General features: G+C 36.3%; 2 protein-coding genes across 2 annotated transcripts; one reads left to right on the top strand and one right to left on the bottom strand.

Moving 5' to 3' along the window:
* The first annotated feature begins 5107 nt into the window (after positions 1–5107).
* LOC114731549 (probable acyl-activating enzyme 1, peroxisomal) lies at positions 5108–23066 on the top strand. Its single transcript, XM_028918756.1, has 5 exons — positions 5108–5160; positions 5388–5431; positions 6866–6869; positions 18648–18828; positions 21633–23066. The coding sequence occupies exons 1-5, from the start codon at positions 5108–5110 to the stop codon at positions 23064–23066; spliced, it is 1716 nt and encodes a 571-aa protein (XP_028774589.1).
* LOC114731544 (endochitinase A) lies at positions 11546–12773 on the bottom strand. Its single transcript, XM_028918746.1, has 2 exons — positions 12206–12773; positions 11546–12096 (listed from the first exon to the last, which is right to left on the bottom strand). The coding sequence occupies exons 1-2, from the start codon at positions 12769–12771 to the stop codon at positions 11727–11729; spliced, it is 936 nt and encodes a 311-aa protein (XP_028774579.1). The 5' UTR covers positions 12772–12773; the 3' UTR covers positions 11546–11726.
* Positions 23067–23293: the final 227 nt, after the last annotated feature.

Genomic DNA, 23293 nt, shown 5'->3' with positions numbered 1-23293 from the left:
TGATGGCAGGCTTAACGAGCTAGGTTGCGAGGGTATTCAGGTTTCACAGTGGCTTCCTGGGGATCCGAGGGATTTGCACTGGTGTGCTCATCAAGATCTGGACTGTTCAGATCCGATCTGGACGGTTCAGATTTAATTTTATTTTTAATTTTTTAAAAATAATTATTTAATAGCTATAGAATAAAAATAAAGATAATTTCTCAACTATCATACTTTAAAAAAATATTTTTTATTTTAAATAATTATTTAAAAATATTAAATCTGGACCGTCCAGATCTAATCTGGACGGTCTAGATTGCTCATCACTTGATGAGCACCCAGTGCTCATTAAGTGATGAGCACCGAATGCGGATTCGGATTCGAGCTACCAAGAAAAACGCTCACGTGAAACGGGAGCGAAAACTACGCAGAGGCTAATATTCTAATAAAAAATAACAGCTATTTATTATAAATAATAAACTTAACTAATTTTTTATATTAAAAATATAAATATTATTATACTTCTTAGAGATGTATAATTCTTCTAAGAAAATCTTTTTTACGTTTTCATGTATTTATACTCATGACCATTATTATCAAACTCGCGAGTTAACTTTTTGAGTTTAATGTTTTTATGTTTCAACTAACAAAATCGTATCGACTTGTTCTTAAACTAGTAACAACTATAAACTCAATTAAACTTACAAGTTCATTTACCGAGTTTACTGTTTCTATGTTTTTAGCTTACAAAATCGTGTCAACTCACTTTTAAACTCGTGCTAAATTTTTTAATTTGATTATGTTTAGTAACTTTATATATGAATTTTATAGAAATTTTTTTGTTGAATATGATAAATTATAAACATCGATTGATATAATTTTAATTATTTAAATTTAAAATATATTTAAATAAAATTGTTCTCATTTTTAATATATTAATTATTTAATTATATACTTTTAATACCAGTTTATTAATAAAAGTAAACTCTTATGAGTTTACGATTTAAGTTTATAATCCGAATTTATATCATTATTATGAGTTTGTTTAAACTCACAAGTTTGGCAACCTTATTCATGACTTTAAGCTTAAATACATTATGTGCCTGTTTGGCAACACTTATTTGGAGCTTATAAGTAGCTTATAAGCTCTATAAGCTCGATTGACAAAAGTAGGGTCTGTTTGGATCAGCTTTTTTGCAATCGGGCTTTTGTCTGAAAAGCTACAATAAGCTATAAGCTAAAATTAACAGCTTATGACTTATAACTTATGGCTTATGGCTTTTGAAATATTGAGAGAGAAAAAGTTAAGAAATTTATTACTTCTTTTGGTCTTATTATAAGCCTCAAATAACTAATTTGTAGATAATAAAAAATTAATTAAAATTAGTTGAAAGTAATGAATAAGTTAGAAATATATTTTTATTTTTAAATATGCTCCTAAAAATATACTTTTATTTTTTCATGTTTCACTTTATATTTAAAATATTTTTTATGACTTCTTCATATTAAATTATTTTAATTTCATTGTATTATGTGAAATTATTTTTTTAATCATGTTTCATTATTTATTAAAACTCATGCCCATTTTGGTAATTTTTCAGTCAAAATTACTTTTACTCAACTATAATCCAAACAAGCTTTTTCCAATCTCATTTTTGTAAACTAGCTTGTCTGAACTCCAATCCAAACACAATTCAGCTTATCCAATTTAACTTTTACCAACTTCACTTTTCCATAAGCTACTTTTTTTATAAGCTGCTTTTCTAATCGCTGATCCAAACGGACCCTATATTTGTGGTGGGAAAAACTCTAGCGCGCAGTTAATCTACTCCCTTGTACCTTCTATCATGAGTCACACTCAACAAAAGTTCCACATATAGGTTAGAACATAACTTACTATTTCACAAAATCTTGTATAGCAATAACGAATTTATTTTAAAAATGTCTTCTTATCAAAGTTTAATAATGAATAAATATATATTGTTGGAAAAAAATAATGAATAAATATATGTTTTTCAAATTTATAATATCTATTGAAGATGAAAATAAAAAAATAATTGTTTAGATAATTTAACTAATTTTTTAGATTTCGGTAAGAGAATTAAAAAGTTTTTTTCCAGATAGAATTAAAAATGACCTATAGTAAGACATATATGTAAAGTGCCACTTGAAACATTCCCAATTTTTATTTTTTAGATTTAAGTAACATTAGGAAGGAATTATTTCATGATAAGTGGAATTTAAGGTATAATTATTCAAGTAGTTAAAATGCATTCAAAATAAGTTAAATAATAAGAATATAAGTATGACATTAAGTCAATTTTAGAAAAGGGATAGAAAATAATGAAATTAAGTAAAATAGATAAATTATTTTTCACTTAAAAATTTTAATTGTCTATATATTATTTATCAGTTAAGTTGAATCTTCTGAATTTTATAAGAAACTTTAGTAATTAAAAACTTAAGATTTAGAAGTAAAAAAATTATAAAACTTGGATTACATCTATACAAGTTTAAGTTGAGATCTTACTGGGTTAGAGTAAAATTTGATTAGCCATTTCGAAGCACCCAGCTCATCTCTTTCTCTCAAATGTTGTAACAGTCAATTTTGTGTAAATTATTGATGCGTATGGACTTTTATTTTAATTTAAATCTTTAAAATAAATATCCGATAACTTTTTAATGATAAAGACATTTATGAATGTGTCTGTGTGTTTTTTATTTACCGGTATTGTGAATGTTGCGTTGCCAGTTATAAATAGCAATTGATATAGAAATTTAGAAAAATAAATAAATATTTATTTCAAAAAAAAACAGAGAGATAAAGATTTACGGGCTAACCCGAACCCAAGCCCATATTCATGAGGCCATTAAGAGTTGGATTTAAAAGTAAACTCCAAAAGAGATCAGATCAAAGTAGTGAACTCCATGTACCGAAAAAAAAAAAAAGGAGTGAACTCCACGTGCGTCCGCATTGCCGCAATCCGGCCGGATTCTGACAAGTGACAAGGGCCACCCTTTCTTATAAACGACTCTTTCAATACTTAATATGAGACTTAATTTTTGAGTTGGTTTTGATTTTAAATATAAGATTAATTTCTTATATTTATTAATTTTCTCTAAATTACCTTTATAGATACTCCCTCAACAATAATCAAGTAGAAGAGGGAGATGAGGTATTAAGAAAGATGATTATGGTATTTTAGGAAAAATGTGTCACTTTTCTTATAATTAACTAACATACCTAACTTTTTTAATCTAATTAAATTAGTTAAATAAATTTTATATTAAAGATCGGATGAGTATATGTATTATGAATGCATGCGAGCTTTGATTGATTCATGGAAATATGGAATGATTGAAGCATAACAATTATTCTCAAGATAAAGGATATAATAAAACACATTGTCAGAAAGTATAATACTCCTCCGGTCCTTATTATAAGACCCAATTTGACTTTTTATTTGGTCCTAATTATAAGACCCAATCCATTTTCTCTCTTATATTTATGCTTTTTTTTTTCAAGATAATCCTTCTAATAATGATAGTTTTAGCCAATATACTTAATTAGCAAGAATATTTTAGGAATAACAACACTTATTTATTATAAATAACCAACTTAACTTACTTTCTTAATCTCCTCAAATAAGTCAATTGGGTCTTATAATTAGGACCGGAGGAGTACCAAATTGTTTTCTGGTAAAAAAAAAAAATACCAAATTGTTTGGAAGCATCAATTGACCAGTAAAAAGTAATTATGTCATTAAGATAATCACACATATATATTATTTCGATCTTCCCATGAGAATTGAAGAAAATACTCCTCTCATTTTAAATATAAAATCTATTTTATAGTACAAATTATATTATAAAATAAGTCTTATATTTAAATTGGAAGAGTAATATTAATTTTACAGTCTCTTGCAAAAATAATTTTAATTTTAGATGAGGAATGTTGAAGTGAATTTATGCTATAAAATAAGTTTTATAATTAGAAATGAAGAGTAATATTAATTTCACATGCTCTTGCAAAAGTAATTTAAATTTTGGATGAGGAAACTGTTGAGGTCATATCAGAGAGCACAGAACAGAGAAGGGGTATTTTGGTTTTCAACGGCAGATTGTGACTCATGTCATGTCCCTGCCCGCTTACACGTCCAAATACAGCCACCTCCCCTTCCCCTTCTCTGCTCATTCTGAACCCATTCCCAAATTATTAAAGTACAGCACTGCGATCACTCCAATTGCGGTGACTCCTCAGCACAGCACTTCCCATTAAATCAATATTTATGCCTTCTCATTCCCTTTCTTTTAATCATCCCCTTGGATTCCTCCTCACATACCGGCACTTGTCGTTCATAAATGTTCGTCATTGATCAGTTCCTGATCTAAGGTCACAAATACATAGAATGAACCCATTCATTATGTATGGCGGAATTAGTTTTATTGGTTATCACAATGATAGGTATCATTGTGATGGAATCTGAACCATTCAAATACAATTTTAATAGTTTAAATTTAAAAGTTTTGATGTAAAAAACTTACCGTTAAGAAATAATATTTATTCTGTATCCATTAAAGAAAAATAATTTTAAAAAAAATCAAATATTAAATCTCGACCATTCATATTAAATTTGAATGGTTAGGATTTAATGAGTACCATGATGTTTATCAACGTGATCAGAATTAAAACTGGTTCTATGTTTGGCTCCATTGCATCATATACATAGAATTGCCTCCCCTGCCGTCCCCAATGACAATCATATTCCTTTCGTGGAAGCCAACATTATTATCATCGTTTTAGCCTCAAACCTACCCAAGGCCAATCCCTTCTGTGATTGTCAAATTCATTTCATAATTATCTTTGTCTCAACCTTTCCTTGCAGTCTCTGACGGTGACTCCTTTAATTTCTTGCAAACAAGCCAAGCTTGAAACTGCGCGAATGACTCATCATCCTGTTTATATATGAATTACTTGGCCTTGTAAAACAACGTAACCATGTCTTTCACACATCCACCTCAAATATAAAATTAGATTTCTGGATAAGTAGGAGGAGGAAGAAGAAGAGAAGAGCGGGGAGTTTGTGAAACCGCAGCCTTAAAAGGGGAGGGGGACCACTTGAAGCCCATGCCGGAGGAGCAGCGGCTTACGTTTTTGGGCAACCATAAGCATGTCTACCCGTGAGTCGCATGTGATCTCATGTCATTTATTTATGCTTTATTGTCTAATAATGATCCAATTATAACCCTAAAACTTCATTAACTATTGTTTTCTCCCCTAATCAAGGAACAGTTTACCAACACCGTTATTATTATCTTTAGATGCCTGCTTATTGTCGGCCAAAAATATTGAGAAAACGAAAGGCCCGCTCATCATTTTCTTTTCTTTTCTTTAGTTGAGCGTCAAGAGGGCCCACCGTTTCGGGACCCATAACCCTATTTCCTTCATGCTGTTCCATTTATACTACCGTTAGCACTCTGCATCTTGTCAATTGGATCATCGGATCAGCCCATAAAACGAGTGGCCCATTAGTTACCATCATCAACAAATGTCAAATGAAAAAATGGTAATATGATGTTTGGTTCTTATACTTACCTTCATTTTGATTTTAGTCCTTATAATTTCAAAGCATAAATTTTAATCCTTCAAGTTTTATTCCGTATACGATGTTAGTCCCTATAGTTTAATAAGCACTTGGGCCTGAAGTTAACGGTATTAAATTTGCTAATGTGTCACTAATGCCATTTATTTTGGTGACATGGCATGCTGGCTGTACAAGCTGACTGGACATGTCATTTTAATTTTAAAAAGAAGAAGCCATTGCCTCCTTCGCGAAATCATAGTGCCTTCTCACTATGCATCATCATCATCATCTGTGACAACCGTTCTTTCAAAACCATTTTAGATTAAATCTAACAATTTATTTGAATGATTAACCATGATAGAAAAAAAAGAAACCTTAAAATTTTAAAATCGCTATCATAGTTAAAAGAAATAAGCTTATATTACGAGCAACATCGATCATTAACTTGGGCCTTGGATTTTCAAAGTCCAAAAATATCATTCAACCATTAGCCCAAACCAAACTTACACTTTCAAACATACGAACTGATAAATCATTTTAATATAAGTCATGGAGCCCATTAGTCAAAAAGTCAACACCATTAAAAGAGCGTAATACGCAAAGTCTTAAATATCTCTGGCATTCCAACGACCCCCATATCAGATAGTATCAATTAAAAGTATTAGTTTACAGCATTAGAGTATATGGGCTCTATGTGGCAATATATAACAAGTAAGCACATAGAACAAAAGCAGGGAGGTTATACAGGTTATAACAGTACACTATGCCTCTGAAGCCTTCCCTGATGGGCCATCACTTGAACTATTACTTAAAGATAGTAAAAACCACAGGGTGAGGCAAACGCCTCAGTAACCAACTTTCCAACTCATCATACATACTAACATGTGTTCGTGAGTTGTCGAATGGGATAATTATTAAATCTCAATATCTATATATCAATAAAAATACAAATATGTATATTCAAATAATCTCAATCATCCAAATGCTCACGGGCGCTAACACACAAGCCACATAAGCCTGTCTCTCACTATAGGGGATTAATCTGACATATGGGCCTATCCCACACTTTGGGGGATGAATAAGTAGTGACAAATGTCCATCTCTTATTATAGGCCTATCCCACACTTTGGAGGACGAATAAAAAGCCACAAAAGTCTATCACTTACTCTAGGAACGAAGGAAGAAGCCAACCAATGTGCATCAATCGCAGCCTTACCACGTGGTAGGGTATGGCTCAATCCAAAATCCAAATAATAACCAATCATTCACAATATAACAAAAATATCTCAATCTTTTCTCAGTGTAATCCATAAAATATAAATCATATATCTTTCCAAACTTCTCTATCACAATTCCAAAAATCCTACAAGACAATTTTTATAGCTCAAAAGTTATAATATATCTACTCGAGTTCCAAATAACAAATACTATTCTAAAATAGCAAAATACTCACAAACAACATATTAGCACGTATAACAAGTGAAAAGTGGTTACCTCTCGCCAAAGCAATAAAAAGGATTACCACAAGGTCAATCATTTGCTCAACCAATAATTAAAGTACACAATTAATAGAATCACATATTAATATAAGCTAATTAATTAATTAATTAAGTTTCTATATATTATTTAAATTTCTAATTTAATTGAATTTTTATTCTAAATTCCCGCAACTCTCATAACCCAAAAATTAAGTATAACTTAAAATTTCCTCAAAGAGAAATTATTTATTTACAACCCCCAAATTATTTACCTTAATAAAAAGGATTTTCCAAAATTTCTAAATATAAAATTATTATGTTGTAAATTCTAAAAATCTCCATTTAAGTTTAAACCTCAAAACAAAGTCATCAAAAATTTAATAGTACCTCAAATATTTATATATAAATAATCCAATCCAAATTCTAATGGCATAACTATTCTTTTTCATAAATAGTAAACTTTTTAATTAAAATAATTATTTTAAAACTTCCAATCACCCAATAAATAAAATTGAACCAATTAAAATCTCAATAACATGTCAAATAATCCAAATAAATTATTAACTTAATTTTAATCAGTATAAATATGATATATATCATAAATAACAGATTTATTAATTAAAAATTAATTTTTAAAAGACTAAAATCAACAAATGAACAAATCTAAACTAATGGAAATGATCTACTATAAAAGATCTACAATACTGTGGTTAACGCTCACCAAAACTAAATACTCCTTCCAAACTTTATATCAAAAATTTTCTCTAAGCCATACAAAATTACTATCATTAAATAGATCTGAATGAGTAGAATAACTTTCATGAAAAAAGTTTTGTAATTAGAAGCAATTTTACGTACTAAAATTATCTGAAACGATAGAGAAAGAAGGGAGAGACGAGCGATGCTACAGGCGAAATGAACACGGAGAGAGAGAAGGAGAAGAGGAAAAAAAAGGCGGGAGAGGTTACAAAAAAATCCCTCAGGATAAACTGAAGTTAAAACCCTGAGTAAAACGGAGAAAATAACAGTTTAGAATCTTTTTTAATTTTTAAATATTTAAATCCTTGAAGTAAAATTTAAGATGTTACGTCATCTCATTTTTTTATATAGTTGTAGTGACTTGAGGAGCCAAACGTCAGCTCAATCTTAGACTCATTCATGATCCCTCCCTCATCACCGTCTCGTTCTGCGGTGTGCTCCTCCACTAGATTCGTACAAACAATGGAGTTCATATACCTGTAATATAACATGGACATTCCGGGTTACTCAATCTATAAATGATTGATAACCTAAAGGACAAAAATTTAAAAAGAGAACTACTTGCTCAATGAGCCACCTCCGTTTTCATTCAAGAAACAGAGATAAACATAACCATAAATCTAAAGGTTGTAAGCTTGAAGAGCTTTAATTTCTTATAAACTCTCAGAATAGCTCTCTGATAGGTGGCGCACATGTCGGTAAACTCATACCTGTGAGTCTTATTGTAAAACAATTTTGTGGAATGACTGAATTTGAAGCTTTTCATTGCTTTTTGATTGAATAAAATTATTTATATACCTGTATATGAATTCATACGTATAATGAAGATGATGTAAAAAGAACATGATTCCTGGACTGAAGTGGTTGGGGGAGAAGGGCCTGATGCAAGTAAAGAAAAATGGGTTTCTTATTTATGATCATTTTTCGAAGTCCCTAGTGTAAGCGAAGAAAGATGGGATTCTTATTTGTAAGAAGGACTTGGAATTATTATAAAAGATCCTAAAACTCTTAACTTTCCTCTTTTGCTTTTTTCTAAGGTTCTTACCCCAATTTTATACAAATTACAGCATCTCTTTTCATTGATTCACTTTGGAGCGTTGTTACCTGTTATTTACATCACAAAGAAGATTAAAGAAAAACAGCGCGTCTCGATACAAATCCATACCTGTAAGCCAAGGTCGAGTGAAATGCCAAGAAAGGGCTAAGGAGTCAGGGGGGATAATCTTCTTCATCGAGGGGAGTGAGAGAACGCGGAGAAGTGCTGGACGGAATGTCATGATTTCACAAAGAAGATGATGACTTTTTTAAAAAAAAAAATTAATATCATATGCCCCGTCCGCATGCCATGTTAGCAGAAGAAACAGAGTTAGACACATCAGCAAACTTAACATGGCTAGTTTTGAATCCTGCTCCTTATTAGACTATAAAGACTAATGTTGTAAATGAAGTAAAACTTAAAATCAAAACTTATACTTTGAGTGATAAAAATCAAAATGAAGTCACAGTATAAATACCAAACCTCCTATTAACCCTCCATGAAACCTCGAGTTTGATTCGAACTGCAATCAAATGCACGAAACCCCATGATGGCTCCGAAAGAAATATTGGTTCCATCGTCGTTGTTTTCATGCATGGCGTGATAATTACGGGTTCAGCTTCTCTCATCTATCCTTCCCGTCCAGTCACTACCCGTCCCAGGCTCCCTTACCCTTCAACGACGTCATTGGACCTTCTCAAATAGCGCCTTTCATATCGATTTCAAGTTCCGCTGCACCCCTTAGTTCTTTTTCGCGCGTCCCCTTCTTCTCCCAGCAGCACCTCCGTTCTTCAGCCGTCGACCCAGACTTGACTGAATTTCACGCACCCCGTTCATCTTCCTCTAGCAGCGCGGGAAAGTCGAATGTGCTGTGCTGGTGGGGAAGAATTTTGAGAGATTCCAGCAAAGGGGGTCTATATATGGGTACTGCCTAAGCTGTTCTACTCAGCATCGGCAAGCATAAAAATCGTACATCTCATGCACCCAAACCTCAAAGCCGCAAAGAATTTAAGGTCAAAGCAGCATTTTCGAGGATCTTGACAGATTATAGATTGTCAAGTGAAATAGCGAAACAGTCATACATATTAATCGAAGACGGAATTTTTAAAGTTGTGCCATGAGAGCAAACATAAGAATTCCAAATCTTCCAACTAGTTTCAGGTTTGGTACAAATGATTGTGTCAGAGACCCCTACTTAATCTCAAAGGAAATAGGAAACAGAGCATTGCTCCCATTGCTCCCTTTTCCATGTTCTCCTCAATCTGTACATGTGTGTGTGTGAGTATTTACATATGACGATAGATTTAAAAAAAAAAAATTAAGAGAATGTGGACTCAATTGCTTATAGTAATAACAAGCCTTTTATGATTTTTTTAATTATATAACTTGATAACCTATAGTGGAGATGGAGAGAAAGATGGAAACTTTGTCCTGTATCGTATGTCGTCCTCTGGCCTGAAAAAAATAACAAAAGTTCATCGAAGCATAGAAGTTTTGCCTGAAAATCTCATGTGGCAATATGAAAATATCCACATTAAAATGTGTGGCATCAATATATGAGTATTAGTGTTCGCACAGCTGAACTAATTGTTCATGACTTGCTAAAAATCCTGCTCTTTTAAGCAAAATGTGGGCACAAATAAAAGATTAAAAGGTGTGAGATTATAGACTGACCCCAACTCTTCTTGTATATAAATACGGCACCGTAATAGAATGAATACAAGTGAAAATTAGCAAAAGAGGAAATTATCTTTCGAAGAAGTTGTAAAATGGTACATGAAACAAAGCAAAAGAGCACCCAGCCAAGGTAGCAGAGCACCTTATGCCAAGTCTGCTTCTGTGGATTCTAAAATTCAATTGAAGAGCTTGATTGGAGCTTTTGATTTTTGAATGGGCGAGAGAGAAAAATGCCAGAAAGATTGCAGGTTTGAAGTTGCTCGCTTCACTTTAGCCTTCAAGTGAAATCTGGGTCGATGATTGAAGAACGGAGGCGCTGCCAGGGGAAGAACGGGACTCGCGGAAAGAACGAAGGGTTGCTGCATCAGTTAAATTAGTCAAAACGACGTGGATCAAGGGCAGAGGAGAGAAGTCGGACCCGATATGTAAGGATCCAGATTCTCCGCAGTTCAGCCACTGCATGAGGCGCAGTTAATTCATTTTAGTCATAAATTTAATCAATTTCTCACAACATGCCAATGCGACATCTTTTGATTGGGAAAAAGAAAAAGGAATATATGATAAAAAATGTCTTTTGTATATACTGAAGCCTTATATATAGAGCGCATGATTTATTTTTTTTTTTTGGGGGGGGGGGAGAGGACTGGCGTCTCATATATTTGCATAGTGCAAACAGATAAAAGAAGACATGAGAGGTGCATTATTAGTGGGATAATATATAATAAATAGACACAAATTTTTAAGGTTTGGGGTTTTCAAACAAGGCACAAGACATGCGGTGCATGGATTGGAGGGATCAAATCAATGGCTGTGATCTGTTGAGTGCAGGTAATGCAAGTGCTGATAATGAAAGGCTGACCAGCTGATTCCATGCAAAGCATGTGGAAGCAGGTAGTTTCTGGTTTATTACCATTCAGAAGAGGGGTATCACATTCACAGTACAGTCACTGCGCGTTAGATCAGTTCAAGCTCATTAACTAGCTCATGCGACCAAGTCTGATTTGTTGTTCGCTTCATGTGCAACGTGCTAATTGAGATTGTGATTGATCAGATATATAATAATATTCATCACGCTCGCAGCAATTTATTTCATATAGTACAATTTGTAGTTGTACATGGATTTATGAAAGCAGATGAGACGGAGAAAGTTTGTGAGAAGTGAGGAGCTAAAGAGAGAACAAAGCCCTCTTCATTATTAGGAAGAAGCAATAATCAGGCAAAAGGCCTTTGGTTGTAGCAGTCCAAGTTGCCGCCGTAGCCGAGTCCCATAATATCACAGTACCTCTTGTAAAACCCTATCCTGTCTGCCACCCTGGGATCTTGGCCGTGCCCGCATTCCAGCCCACCGTTTATGATGTTGGTGATCACACCGTAACCGGGCACCCTTCCTGCCGACGTGTCAGCCGCGGAAGGCGTCCACCTGTTGATGATCACGTCGTGGCTGGAGGGCTTGTTGCTTTGGGCCGTCATCCAGAACCATATGGCCGTCTTGAAAGATATCACCGCGTCCGTGGCCACCAGATCTGGGTTCCTCACCAGGTCCACCCCTATCGCCCTTCCGGCCTGCTGGTAGTTGTAGTCACTGTGTCAAAATCAAAGCTCACACGAGTAAGTTCTTACTTCCTAGCATATATATCTTTAATGAGTATGTATAAAGAGAGATGCAGCTAGAGAGAGTGATCGGTAATTACTGTGTGAGTTGAATGGGTCCACGTCCGTAATATCCCGAGCTGGCAGTGTTGGAGCCCTCCCTGACAAAGCAGTAGCCCCAGGCATAACGACCATCGGGTGCGGTGTCCCATCCTCCGGTCGTCTCGTGCGACGTCTGGCCGAAGAAAGCGGCGAGTTCCCTCTTGCGGGTGGCATCATCACCGGTGGTCCCGAACCCCGGAAACGACCTGGCCGCCGTTATGAACGCGTTGTAGCTGTAGAAGCCCTTCCCCTGGCACGCGGCGTCGTTTCTGTGTTTCAGCATCTGCTCGAACAGGGAAGAGGTGATGATGCTGGCGACATCGCCGCCGCCGGTAGACGGCGTAGGGTTGGGTTTGGGGGTAGGGCCGCCGCTGGGCTTGCATTGGCTTTGGCAGTTGTTTGAGCAGTAATCGTTGGTGGTGCCGCACCAGCCGTATTGGCTGCAGCAGAGGCCATTGGGGCATAGAGCTCCGCCGGCTTGCCTTCCGCACTGTTCGGCGGAGGCTCTTAGCATCACTAAAGCTAAGGCTAAGGCTAACACTTGCATATTTCTGGCTACCTTCATCCTTGCTTACGTTGGGTGAGGGAATGAGCAATTGGAAGGCTCTATATATGGACAAGACTCTAGAGAGAAGCATTTGCTTTCTAATTTCTTCTCTTGACTTTTCAAGCAGTAAGCTGGTCAAAATGGACTGCTTGACTTTTACTTCATCCTGAAAACGCCGATGCAAATTGAAGTCCTGCTTTCCCCGTTCGTATGCGTTCTCACTTCATGGTACCGTTATCCATACTGTGTTTTACTTCTTTAGTTTTTGTTTACCAAAATTATCTATCGCAACGAGCTTAAATGAAAAATGATATGCTGATTGTATGATACATCTCTTAATTAGATTTGAGACCCACACATTAATAGCATGAAATTTAAGGTAAATCTAACTTACTCTATAGGTTATGTGTGTGCGCGCACGCGTATGAACAATTTTTATACATACGTACATATAAGTGTGTGTGTGTGTCCACGTATGTATGTATAATGTTCAGTTGTAGATTTGATATTTTAAATAAAAGTATGTAATTATTAATTGTGGAAAAATAATACTCCTCCGGTCCTAATTATAAGACCCAATTGACTTATTTGAGGAGATTAAGGAAGTAAGTTAAGTTGGTTATTTATAATAAATAAGTGTTGTCATTCCTAAAATATCCTTGCTAATTAAGTATATTGGCTAAAACTATCATTATTAGAAGGATTATCTTGGAAAAAAATGCATAAATATAAGAGACAAAATGGATTAGGGTCTTATAATTAGGACCAAATAAAAAGTCAAATGGGGTCTTATAATAAGTACTGGAGGAGTACGTGAAAACGGGAAGAGACAAACCATTTAAGGATTCAGTTATTATAGTCTTCTCGCATCATAAGTGTCTGTCTACTCGAAATGAGGTGGAATGATTTCTATTCTCTACGTCGCTAAGAAATCTCATGTTTAGATTTAAATATGAAACTGAAAAATTATTTTAAAAAATTCATACTCTCTTATTAATAACGAGACTTAAAAAAAACATATCATCTTTGTTTTAAAGTCTATTTAACTAATTTGATTCAACTATAAAAATTAATTTAATTAATTAATTATAAATAATATGATATTATTTTTTTAGAATAATCTCCAAACTGGAATTTATAGATTCACAATTATAGCACCTAAAAGTTTAAATTCCAGCTAGAACTTAGGCGTAATATTTTCCTGTCATAAAATAAAGCATGTTATTAACAAGGCGTGAGACTTTTTTTTAGTGATCTCATCCAGTATCCTAGGCAGACTATCCAGTATCCAGTATCCTAGAAGGGTATGATAGATGATCAAGAGATTTAACGCTTTTCATGCTTAAATGGGGATTGAACTCCCGATCTTGGTTAAAAAAAGATGAGTCCTTACTGTTCAACCATACGCCTCTGATTACAAGGCATAAGACTTTACCTCCAAAGAAAAAGTCATAAGATATTTTTCTCAAGAAAAGAAAGTCATGAGATATTAAAACTTGTAATATAAATTGCCATAAAGCCGTTATTAATAAATCCTTATCAGCTACTCCTCCGGTCCTAATTATAAGACCCAATTGACTTATTTGAAGAGATTAAGGAAGTAAGTTAAGTTGGTTATTTATAATAAATAAATGTTGTCATTCCTAAAATATCTTTGCTAATTAAGTATATTGGCTAAAACTATCATTATTCGAAGGATTATCTTGGGAAAAAATACATAAATATAAGAGACAAAATGGATGGGGGTCTTATAATTAGGACCAAATAAAAAGTCAAATGGGGTCTTATAATAAGGACCGGAGGAGTACCTTATATCGCTTAGGTCGTAGCTCCAATGAAAGAATCTTTTCTATTAACTTAACGCCAATTTAATTGAATGAAATGTTGTAGTTTTTTTAATCATAAAAAATACAACGATATTAATATTTGGGGAAATTGCAAAAAAAGACCTTGGAATTGTAAAAACGCAGATAGGGACCTTTGACAACTTCACTTTGGGTTTTGACAAGAATAATATGCCCTGAAGTTGTCAAAACCCAAAGTGAAGTTGTCAAGGGTCCCTATCTGCGTTTTTGCAATTCCAAGGTCTTTTTTTGCAATTTTCCCTTAATATTTTATTAGGATTTTTTCTCAAAGGAAAAAATCTAATCTCTTTAATTGAGAATGGGCATGAAATTTTATTAAAAAAATGCTTAAAATTATTTTATTAAAAAATAAAAATACAGGATTAATTTGTGTGTGGCATTATTAAATTATTGTTACATTTAATTATTGCTGAGGGAGTATTAACAGAAATAATTTAAAAATAATGATAAATATAATAAATATATCTTATATTTAAGACTAAGATCAGCTCCTTAATTAGGATATCATTAAGTATGGGAGGATCATTGTTGTCAAACTCACAAGTTGAGTATCTGAGTTTAACATTTTTTTTAATGTTTTTAACTTACAAAATCATATTAACTCGCTCTTAAACTTATCCTAACCGTAAACTTGATTGACCTTATGAGCTCAATCATCAAGTTTATTATTTTTATATTTTTAGTTTACAAAATCGTGTCAACTCGTTTTTAAATTAATGCTATATTTCTGGATCTAGTTATGTTTGATAACTTTATACATGAATTTCATAAGCAAAGAGGTGTGTTTATTACCAACTTTTTCAATAAATTAAAAATGGTTATATAAGTTTTGGTAAAAATGAATACAGATGAGATAAAATCCATATCATAGCAGTCTGTTTTCTTTCCTCCGCATCCCAAAAAAAAAGAATTCTACACCCTGAACGTGCGAAATTTACTTGAAAGAAGCATGATCGTGGATACCTCCCCCCGGGGCATCAAAACAAGGTAAGCTATAGCTTGAAAATCCACTTCTAAGGGTTACTAGCACCGCCTGCAGAACATCCTTCCGTCATATCCATCTGCAGTCTGTCTCGGCACTGAGAGACGGGCTCCCAAATCAAAACTATCTCCTCATCATTTTGATGTGCTTTCTTTGCCAAGTAATCCGCTCAGTGCATTGCATTCCTGGAGGCAGATTGTGGATACGTTTTCAAAAGCAACGTGTTACACAACCCCGTGAAACCTATATCCAAATGGCTTACAATATTTCTAACTCACTGCTTCAAAAACAATCAGCGAGTTGTTGCTTTACATAACACGCACATAAATTAGAAAACTCTGAACTTATAATTTGCTTTTAACAATAATAGACCAGCGATTTCATTGGCATTTGGGAAGTTTGAAATCATGAGGATGATTTTATTTTATTTATTGTTTTAAATGAAAGGCCATGACGAGGCAGATAATTATGTAAAAAGAACAGGATCAATACTGATAGACATGAGCAATTAAAATATTCCTATACGCGCACCCCAGCTAAAGTGGAGAAGATAATATATATGAGTTTATGAATGGGGGGAAAAATATCAGAGTATATGTGAGTTTATTAGGAAGCTGACTCAGTATGCACACTCAGAGAATACATTATTACAAGCATCATGGGCTGCGCCACTCAGTACTCACCCAGATATGCCGAACCGCCTCTCGCACGACCCGCTCCGATTGTCAACCCGAGGCTGCTGCCCCCGCTCTCGGCCCCATCCACCCCGCCGTTTGATTTGTTGCTTGCTCATTACTCCGTACTCGTCATCATATGACGCCGTCCACGTGCCTGTCTCGCGTCATCGCTTGAATCGCTGGACTTTTGTTTATTTAATTTTTTGTGGGGATCCAACTTCCCAGTCATGCCTATACATATGCACATACATATGGCAATCTCCAGCCGTAAAGTCGGGTCGGTGGAAACAATAGCCGGGTCGTTTACCCGGAGGCGTAATTCCCCCAATCGCTTTACCCAGTGGCCATAACTGTAGCTGCTGAGCAAAGTCAACCTTCACAGAAGTGATAGGTATCAAATGAAGTGAAGTCAAATTAATGAATCATATATGGTCTCTCAGTGGGCGGGTCTGAAAGAAAAGTGGGATATCAGAGTGAGTTTGAATAGGTCGTTGGGCATTTCGTATTGTTTAATTTAGCGATGAGGCCAATCAGCGGATCGATAAGCGGCTGCGTCTGGTTGCAAAGCAACATCCCCAAATTCAGTAATGGAAGCCGGGCATACTATTAATGGATGATTAATATCCATCAGAGGCAGTGAACATGATCTGAATATATAGAGTGACTGTGCTGGTCAAAAAACGGAACATGTAGAGTGACTGCGGAGCATTTTCCTATACGGGCCGCGCTGCTTTGCTGGACTGTTTTAATTAATTATATTCCCGAATTAATTTGATTTTTAATTTGATCCTAAATATAAGATTTTAATTCTATTTGCTTTTCATATTTATATATATATTTTTTAAAATAGTTTTTATAGTAGTTATATATGTTAAAGATTCCATAATAACTATAGCTAAAACACATGATTAACAAAAATATTTTATGAAAGATAATACCTAATTATGACAAATAACTAGCTTAATAAATTTTATTAATCTATGCAAATTAGTAAACTGATATTTATATTAATGACTGAACGAAGTAATTTTCTATTCCTCCACTGCTTCACTCTGTGTATTCTATGTGCTATTAGGTCGAGTCCTCCCTTATCCATTATCGTGTACTCAAAATGACGGGTTCCCAGACTCACAATACGGGACAAAATTGGAGAGTAATAAAACAAGCACCGAAAATGGCGAAATCTCCAGTTTTACAGCTGGCACGAGGCTTTGCCCGAGGAGGGGGCCGGGTTCAGCAGTGTTAGGGCCAGTCTTTCTGAGATGAGTTGTTTCTTAGGACTCGGGACTTTCTGAAATATACGGATGCCTTAATTGCCTAACCCTGAGCCGACGGTCACGCAACGCGGCTTCTTTAGCTGAGGTTTATATACAAAAAACGACAAAAAGCGGGCGCTGGATATATGCCACACACTGCCACACAAGACGCCGCCTGCTGGCTCCTTCCTCTCTATATATGTGCGTGCGTGCGTGTGAACTTGAGCCTCGTCAACCGCGCATGTGGTCAGGAAGCACGTAAAAATGAAGGGACAACATTAAAAGGCCACTTGCCTTTCTCTTATTTTAAAGCAAGGATTCAACGCCTGGTGCTGTCCATATGTCATCATTTTCAGATCCTCAACAAAAGATAAGTCCCGCAGATCGATTCAGATTGATCCGACCAATCTTATATCTGTGTCCTGACCCAATGTGAATCATGCTATCAACATCAACTCAGAGACAGTGTGTAAATGCGAGCTGACGTCACAATCACCCATTCATCATCATGCACAATATCGCCTGTTACTCAGCGTTATTCTGCTGATCTGATGGATACATATGTCTCCATTATAAGCCACCACTTGCGTTCTCATCTTGAAGTCTACCACCTTCAGTACGCTAGCATGATTTATACGTGCCCTCCTCTTTTTGTTTTTCTGTGCCCAATATCCTCCCCCCCCCCCCTTTTGGTTGAAGGAAAACCGAAGGTACATGCTTTAGATCAAGCATCCGACTCGGAGTTCACCCGCATATTTTAATGCATAAAGTCTTAAGTACCTATACACGCGTTCAGGTCCAAAAAAAACAAAAAAAAGTACCTATATACGCGTATATGCTGGGGTTACTTGTAGGTCCGGCAGTGGATTCCTGTTGGAAGCCCTGACTTACGTGTCATGGATCCCGAGTCAGAGAATTAATAGGGCGAGATTAAGTATACAATTGATGATTAAGAAGAGGCGTGTGTAATCACGGATAGTCCCGTGACCCGGGCGGGGAACTTGATGGGCCGGGGCCCAAAAAGACCCTGCACTAATAAATCTTCATATGATCTCCACCGTGTGTGCAGACGCTAAATGAAGAGAAGTACGAGCATGAAGGAAGTTCCATCTGCCTGCTCTGCAAATTACGTGCCTTTGACGCCCATCACTTTCTTGGAGCGAGCAGCCACTGTGTACGCTGACAAGCCATCCGTCGTCTACGGTGATGTCAGATTTGCATGGAAGGAGACCCATGGAAGATGCCTCAGGCTCGCTTCTGCTCTGGTCAATCTGGGGATTTCTCACCCTGATATTGTAAGTTCATTTGCCTTCTTTCATCTTGCTTATTCTCAGCTCTCTATCACGAGGCGTGCCATTAAAGTTTAGCTTATATCTCTTAACTATATGCCGGTTAATGGGAACCGGAAATATGAGTACCACTGAGCTGAACGTGTGCGGTAACTGGGCTAGTTTTAATAAGCAGATTTTCCCAAAGACCTTAGGGTTTCGTCGATTAATATGTATAGATATCATATCAGATGCGATTGCAGAGGTCCATTAATTGTGTTCCATAGATGCATGAAGCTGCGTAGTAATGGTGATGAGATCTGAGAGGAAGAAGCTTCGTTAAAGCGCGTATACGTCCAGCCAAGGCGTGTTAGTTGGAAAAATGGGACGGCGGACAAAACACGTTGTGGACATTTTTACAACATTTTCTGATAATAATTTTATAATAAAGGGCTCTCGTTGACATGGTGTCGTTATTTGCTCGGTCTTCACCGCAGCATGCGGCACGCTGGCTACCACATTCGGAGTCAATGGTCTTCCTTCTCCACTTTCTCCCTTTTCTTTTCCTCCCGTTTCCACATCACTCCTCCATTTCTTTTCTCCGGAATCTCCACCCCACCCAAAAGAAAAAGAAAAAAAAAAAAAAACTATAATTTGACAGACATAACAAAGACTTTGATACAAACTAGAAGTTGCTTATCTCTCTGTATATATAACAACAACCATGCAATCAATAATTAGTTAATTAGCAGTTTTCTTTATACTATCTCCGGTTCTTAGTTTAAGATGTACCAAGGACTAATACTTGGTATACATATACCAGCTCAGGCTATATATAGATGAAAAAATATGTGTATATATTGGCGTTTCTCTTAGTAGTCACCACTACTATAAGACTTTGTTTGTAAACTGCAGATAACATCTTATAATTAGGAATGTAGTACTTTGTGTGTGTTAAAGATAATTGGTTACTCTCATATAAAACGTCGGGAATAAAGGTAAAGGAGATACAAATAACGTGGGCGAAATGTAAGCCGTTGACGGTGGGGAAAATGTTGGCCAGATGAATGGTCCCCCCCCCAATTGAATAGCGCGTTCCTAAACCGTGTTGCCAATGTCAGCCTGTATGCGTAAGCACCCCTTTTAAATTTTAAAAAAAGGAGACTCGCACTGACTTTGTCTCTCTCTTTTTTTTTCTTTTTCAAATAAGGAAAGTGGTAGAGACAGGATTTGATCCCACCACCACATGGTGATTTGGGCCAAAAGCATACTGACTTTGGCTTTTTCAATAGTCATCGACTCCATTAGGACAACTCCATCGTTGGTCATGAATAGAGGAGGCCGCCTTGTCTCGGCAGCATAACTTTGTTTGTGAATAACTTTAATGCAAGACACTGGAATGTGTCGTGCCTGAATAGACAGCTTCCCCAGCATGAATCACGTTTTTGGTCTCTCTCGAGTTATTTGGAAGCATCTCTCGTTAAAAAAACTCGCATGATTTACAGTTCCATGTTGTTCTTGTTTGACCTTGTAGTGCTTCTGTCTGAGATTTTTGAGTCTAGAAGCATGTCTTAACCCGTCATGAGAGCTCTGAGACACCTAAACTTTGGTTTATTAAGAGGGGTAAAAAAAGAACTCCAGCATGATTTGCATTTTCATGTTGTCCTTGTTTGTTTCAATATACACAGGGAAGGCTAAATATCGCTTCTCTCCTATTACAAAACCGCACTATAACACACATAGGGTGTTTGAATAGAAACCAAACCATGGTTTCAAAAGTACTACCTCCGGTCCTAATTATAAGAGTCAATTGACAAATTTGAGGAGATTAAGGAAGTAAGTTGAGTTAGTTATTTGTCCTAAATAGGTCTTGTTTTTCCTAAAATATCCTTGCTAATCAAGTGTATTAACCAGAACTATTATTGTTAGAAGGGCTATCTTAGAAAAAAAATGTATAAATATGAGAGACAAAATGGATTAGGGTCTTATATTTAGGATCAAGATAAAAGTCAAATAGGATCTTATACTAAAGACTAGAGGTAGTACTTTTACGGTTTACAAAGTAAATATGTGGAGAAATTTGTCACGTTTTGCGGAAAAGTGCTTTTAAGAAATGTTTTTGGCAACAGCCAAACACCCCCTAGTAACTATGGAAATCGATTAGGCATATACATAGCGCGTCAGGCTCTTTAGTACACATACTGATACTATGGCAAGTGCTGGTATATGGTATGATTCAGCGTGCCCGTCCGAAAGATAGAACACACTAGTCGGCAAGGAAAGCATGGTTTAATTAATACTCTGTCACCGTCCTTTTTCTTTTTTTTGACCTGGAACTATGTCGCTATCTTCAACAAACCATTGTTTGGCACGGCCTTCTGATGTAATCCATGTCACTGTCTTATTCGTTAGCCATCACCGCTAACCTGCAATTTTCCTACTAGTTAATTACCCCCACCTACTTATTGTAATATATCTTTTAGTGTCTCCCTCTTTCATCCTCATTGTATTACGTCTCACCCGTGGATCCTAGTCATTACCCTGTCCCGCCTCCGCCTATCACCTCTCAGATCAATTAATACCTCATTGGATGGTTACCACTGTCCAACGATACTACTATTATTATTTGGTTATCCAACCACTTTTCCTTGTCCTTTCTCTCTACGCTGCTACATGCTACATGGCATATTCTGGCATTTAAAAATTTTGATTTGCTACGATACTGATATATCGGTACTGATGCCGATCTATTTGGATTGGCTATGCATTATTCGTTCAGTACATTTGTATTCTACAGTCATAAAGAGCTCAATTTGCAATTCGTTGAGTAGGTTGCGGCTTTGGCACCAAATATTCCAGAGCACTATGAGCTGCATTTCGCGGTTCCAATGGCTGGGGCAGTTATTTCTGCGCTCAACACCAAATTGGACGCCACAACGTTGTCTGTGATATTGGAACAATTAGAAGCTAAAATTATGTTTGTGGACTATCAGTTCGTTGACGTTGCCCTTAACTCGTTCCACATAATGTCCCAAAGAAAATGTAAGCCTCCGCTGCTAGTTGTTATCCCAGATTATAACAAACAGCCACCTTTCGTTTTTAAGAATCTCCCGCCAGATACCCTGCACTTCAACCAACTGCTTGAAAAGGGACAAGCAGATTTTAAGATCAGGATGCCAAGCAGTGAATGCGATCCTATATCAGTGAATTACACGTCGGGCTCCACGGGAACTCCTAAGGGAGCTGTTTACAGTCACAGAGGCGGCCATCTTAACTCAGCGGCAGCAGTCTCGCGGTTCGATATGAAACCAATGCCTGTGTTTCTGTGGACAGTGGACATGTTTCGCTGCAACGGATGGGGCTTAGCTTGGGCAATGGCTAGTCTGGGTGGCACCAATGTTTGTCTCAGAAATGTCTCAGCGAAAGCCATGTTTGATGCCATCTTTCGTCACAACGTAACCCATTTGTGCGGTCCACCCGCACTGTTGAACGTAATTGCAGATGCACCACAAAGTGAGCACAAGCCTCTGCCTCCGGGTGTGAGTATCACAGTTGCTGGAGTGCTACCGCCATGCCAGGTCTTTTGCAAGGTAGCAGAACTTGGGTTCAATGTGAACGTTGGATATGGCATGACAGAAGCAATGGGTCCTGTATTGGTGCGACCTTGGAAACCCAATTCAGGCGATGAACCCACGGAACAACTCAGTTATGGAGATCAAGGGCGCCCCATATTGATGATGGAGGGGATTGATGTGAAAGATCCAAACACAATGGAGAGTACACCTTGTGATGGGAGAACCATTGGTGAGATTATGTTTAAAGGCAACACCATGATGCTGGGGTACCTGAAAAATCAACAAGCGACCAAGGAAGCTTTTAGAGAGGGATGGTACAGAACAGGGGACCTCGCAACGAGGCAGAAGGATGGTTCCATAAGACTGAAGGACAGGGCAAAAGATATGATATATTCAAAAGGAGAGGCTGTGAGCTCACTTGAGGTGGAGGCTGTGTTACTGAGCCACCCAAAGGTTCTGAATGCGGCTGTTGTGGGGAAATATGACGAACATACGGTAGAGTCCCCCTTTGCAGTTATCAAGCTGAAAGAAGGATGCGGCGCCACCGTGGAAGATATTATCAGGTTTTGTAAAGCTCGGTTGGAAACTCATATGGTTCCTCAGAGTGTGGTTTTTGGAGATTTGCCCGTTAATTCAACTGGCAAGGTCCAAAAATTCCTCATCAGAGAGAAGATCAAATGCGCTGGATGACTGTCTCCATAATCGATTTAAGCATGCATGGCAATAATAAGAGTGGCCTTCTATGTCTTGTGCACAGACTTCTACCTTTTGATTATAATTCTTGAAAACATTACTGTCTCGTTATCTCCCGTGGTGTAATCTATTTTCAAATCATGGCTGATTTAACTTCTATACTTATAATTATTTGTCTAGAATGTTTATGCCGTACTACTTGGTTTTTTTTAACTGTGCACTTT

This window comes from Neltuma alba, unplaced genomic scaffold (genome assembly GCF_004799145.2).
Source record: "Neltuma alba isolate B1F8T4 unplaced genomic scaffold, ASM479914v2 tig00012836_pilon, whole genome shotgun sequence".
Classification (NCBI taxonomy): Eukaryota; Viridiplantae; Streptophyta; class Magnoliopsida; order Fabales; family Fabaceae; genus Neltuma; species Neltuma alba.
The sequence above is the reverse complement of the archived record's forward strand: the minus strand, read 5'-3'. Positions and strand labels throughout refer to the sequence as shown.

Coding starts and splice junctions, on each gene's coding strand:
- LOC114731549 (XM_028918756.1), top strand. CDS start 5,108: ATGCCGGAGGAGCAGCGGCTTACGTTTTTGGGCAACCATAAGCATGTC. Junction 5,161..5,387: donor AACCATAAGCATGTCTACCC/GTGAGTCGCATG, acceptor TTGAGCGTCAAG/AGGGCCCACCGTTTCGGGAC. Junction 18,829..21,632: donor GGATTTCTCACCCTGATATT/GTAAGTTCATTT, acceptor TTCGTTGAGTAG/GTTGCGGCTTTGGCACCAAA.
- LOC114731544 (XM_028918746.1), bottom strand. CDS start 12,771: ATGAAGGTAGCCAGAAATATGCAAGTGTTAGCCTTAGCCTTAGCTTTA. Junction 12,097..12,205: donor GGACCCATTCAACTCACACA/GTAATTACCGAT, acceptor ATTTTGACACAG/TGACTACAACTACCAGCAGG.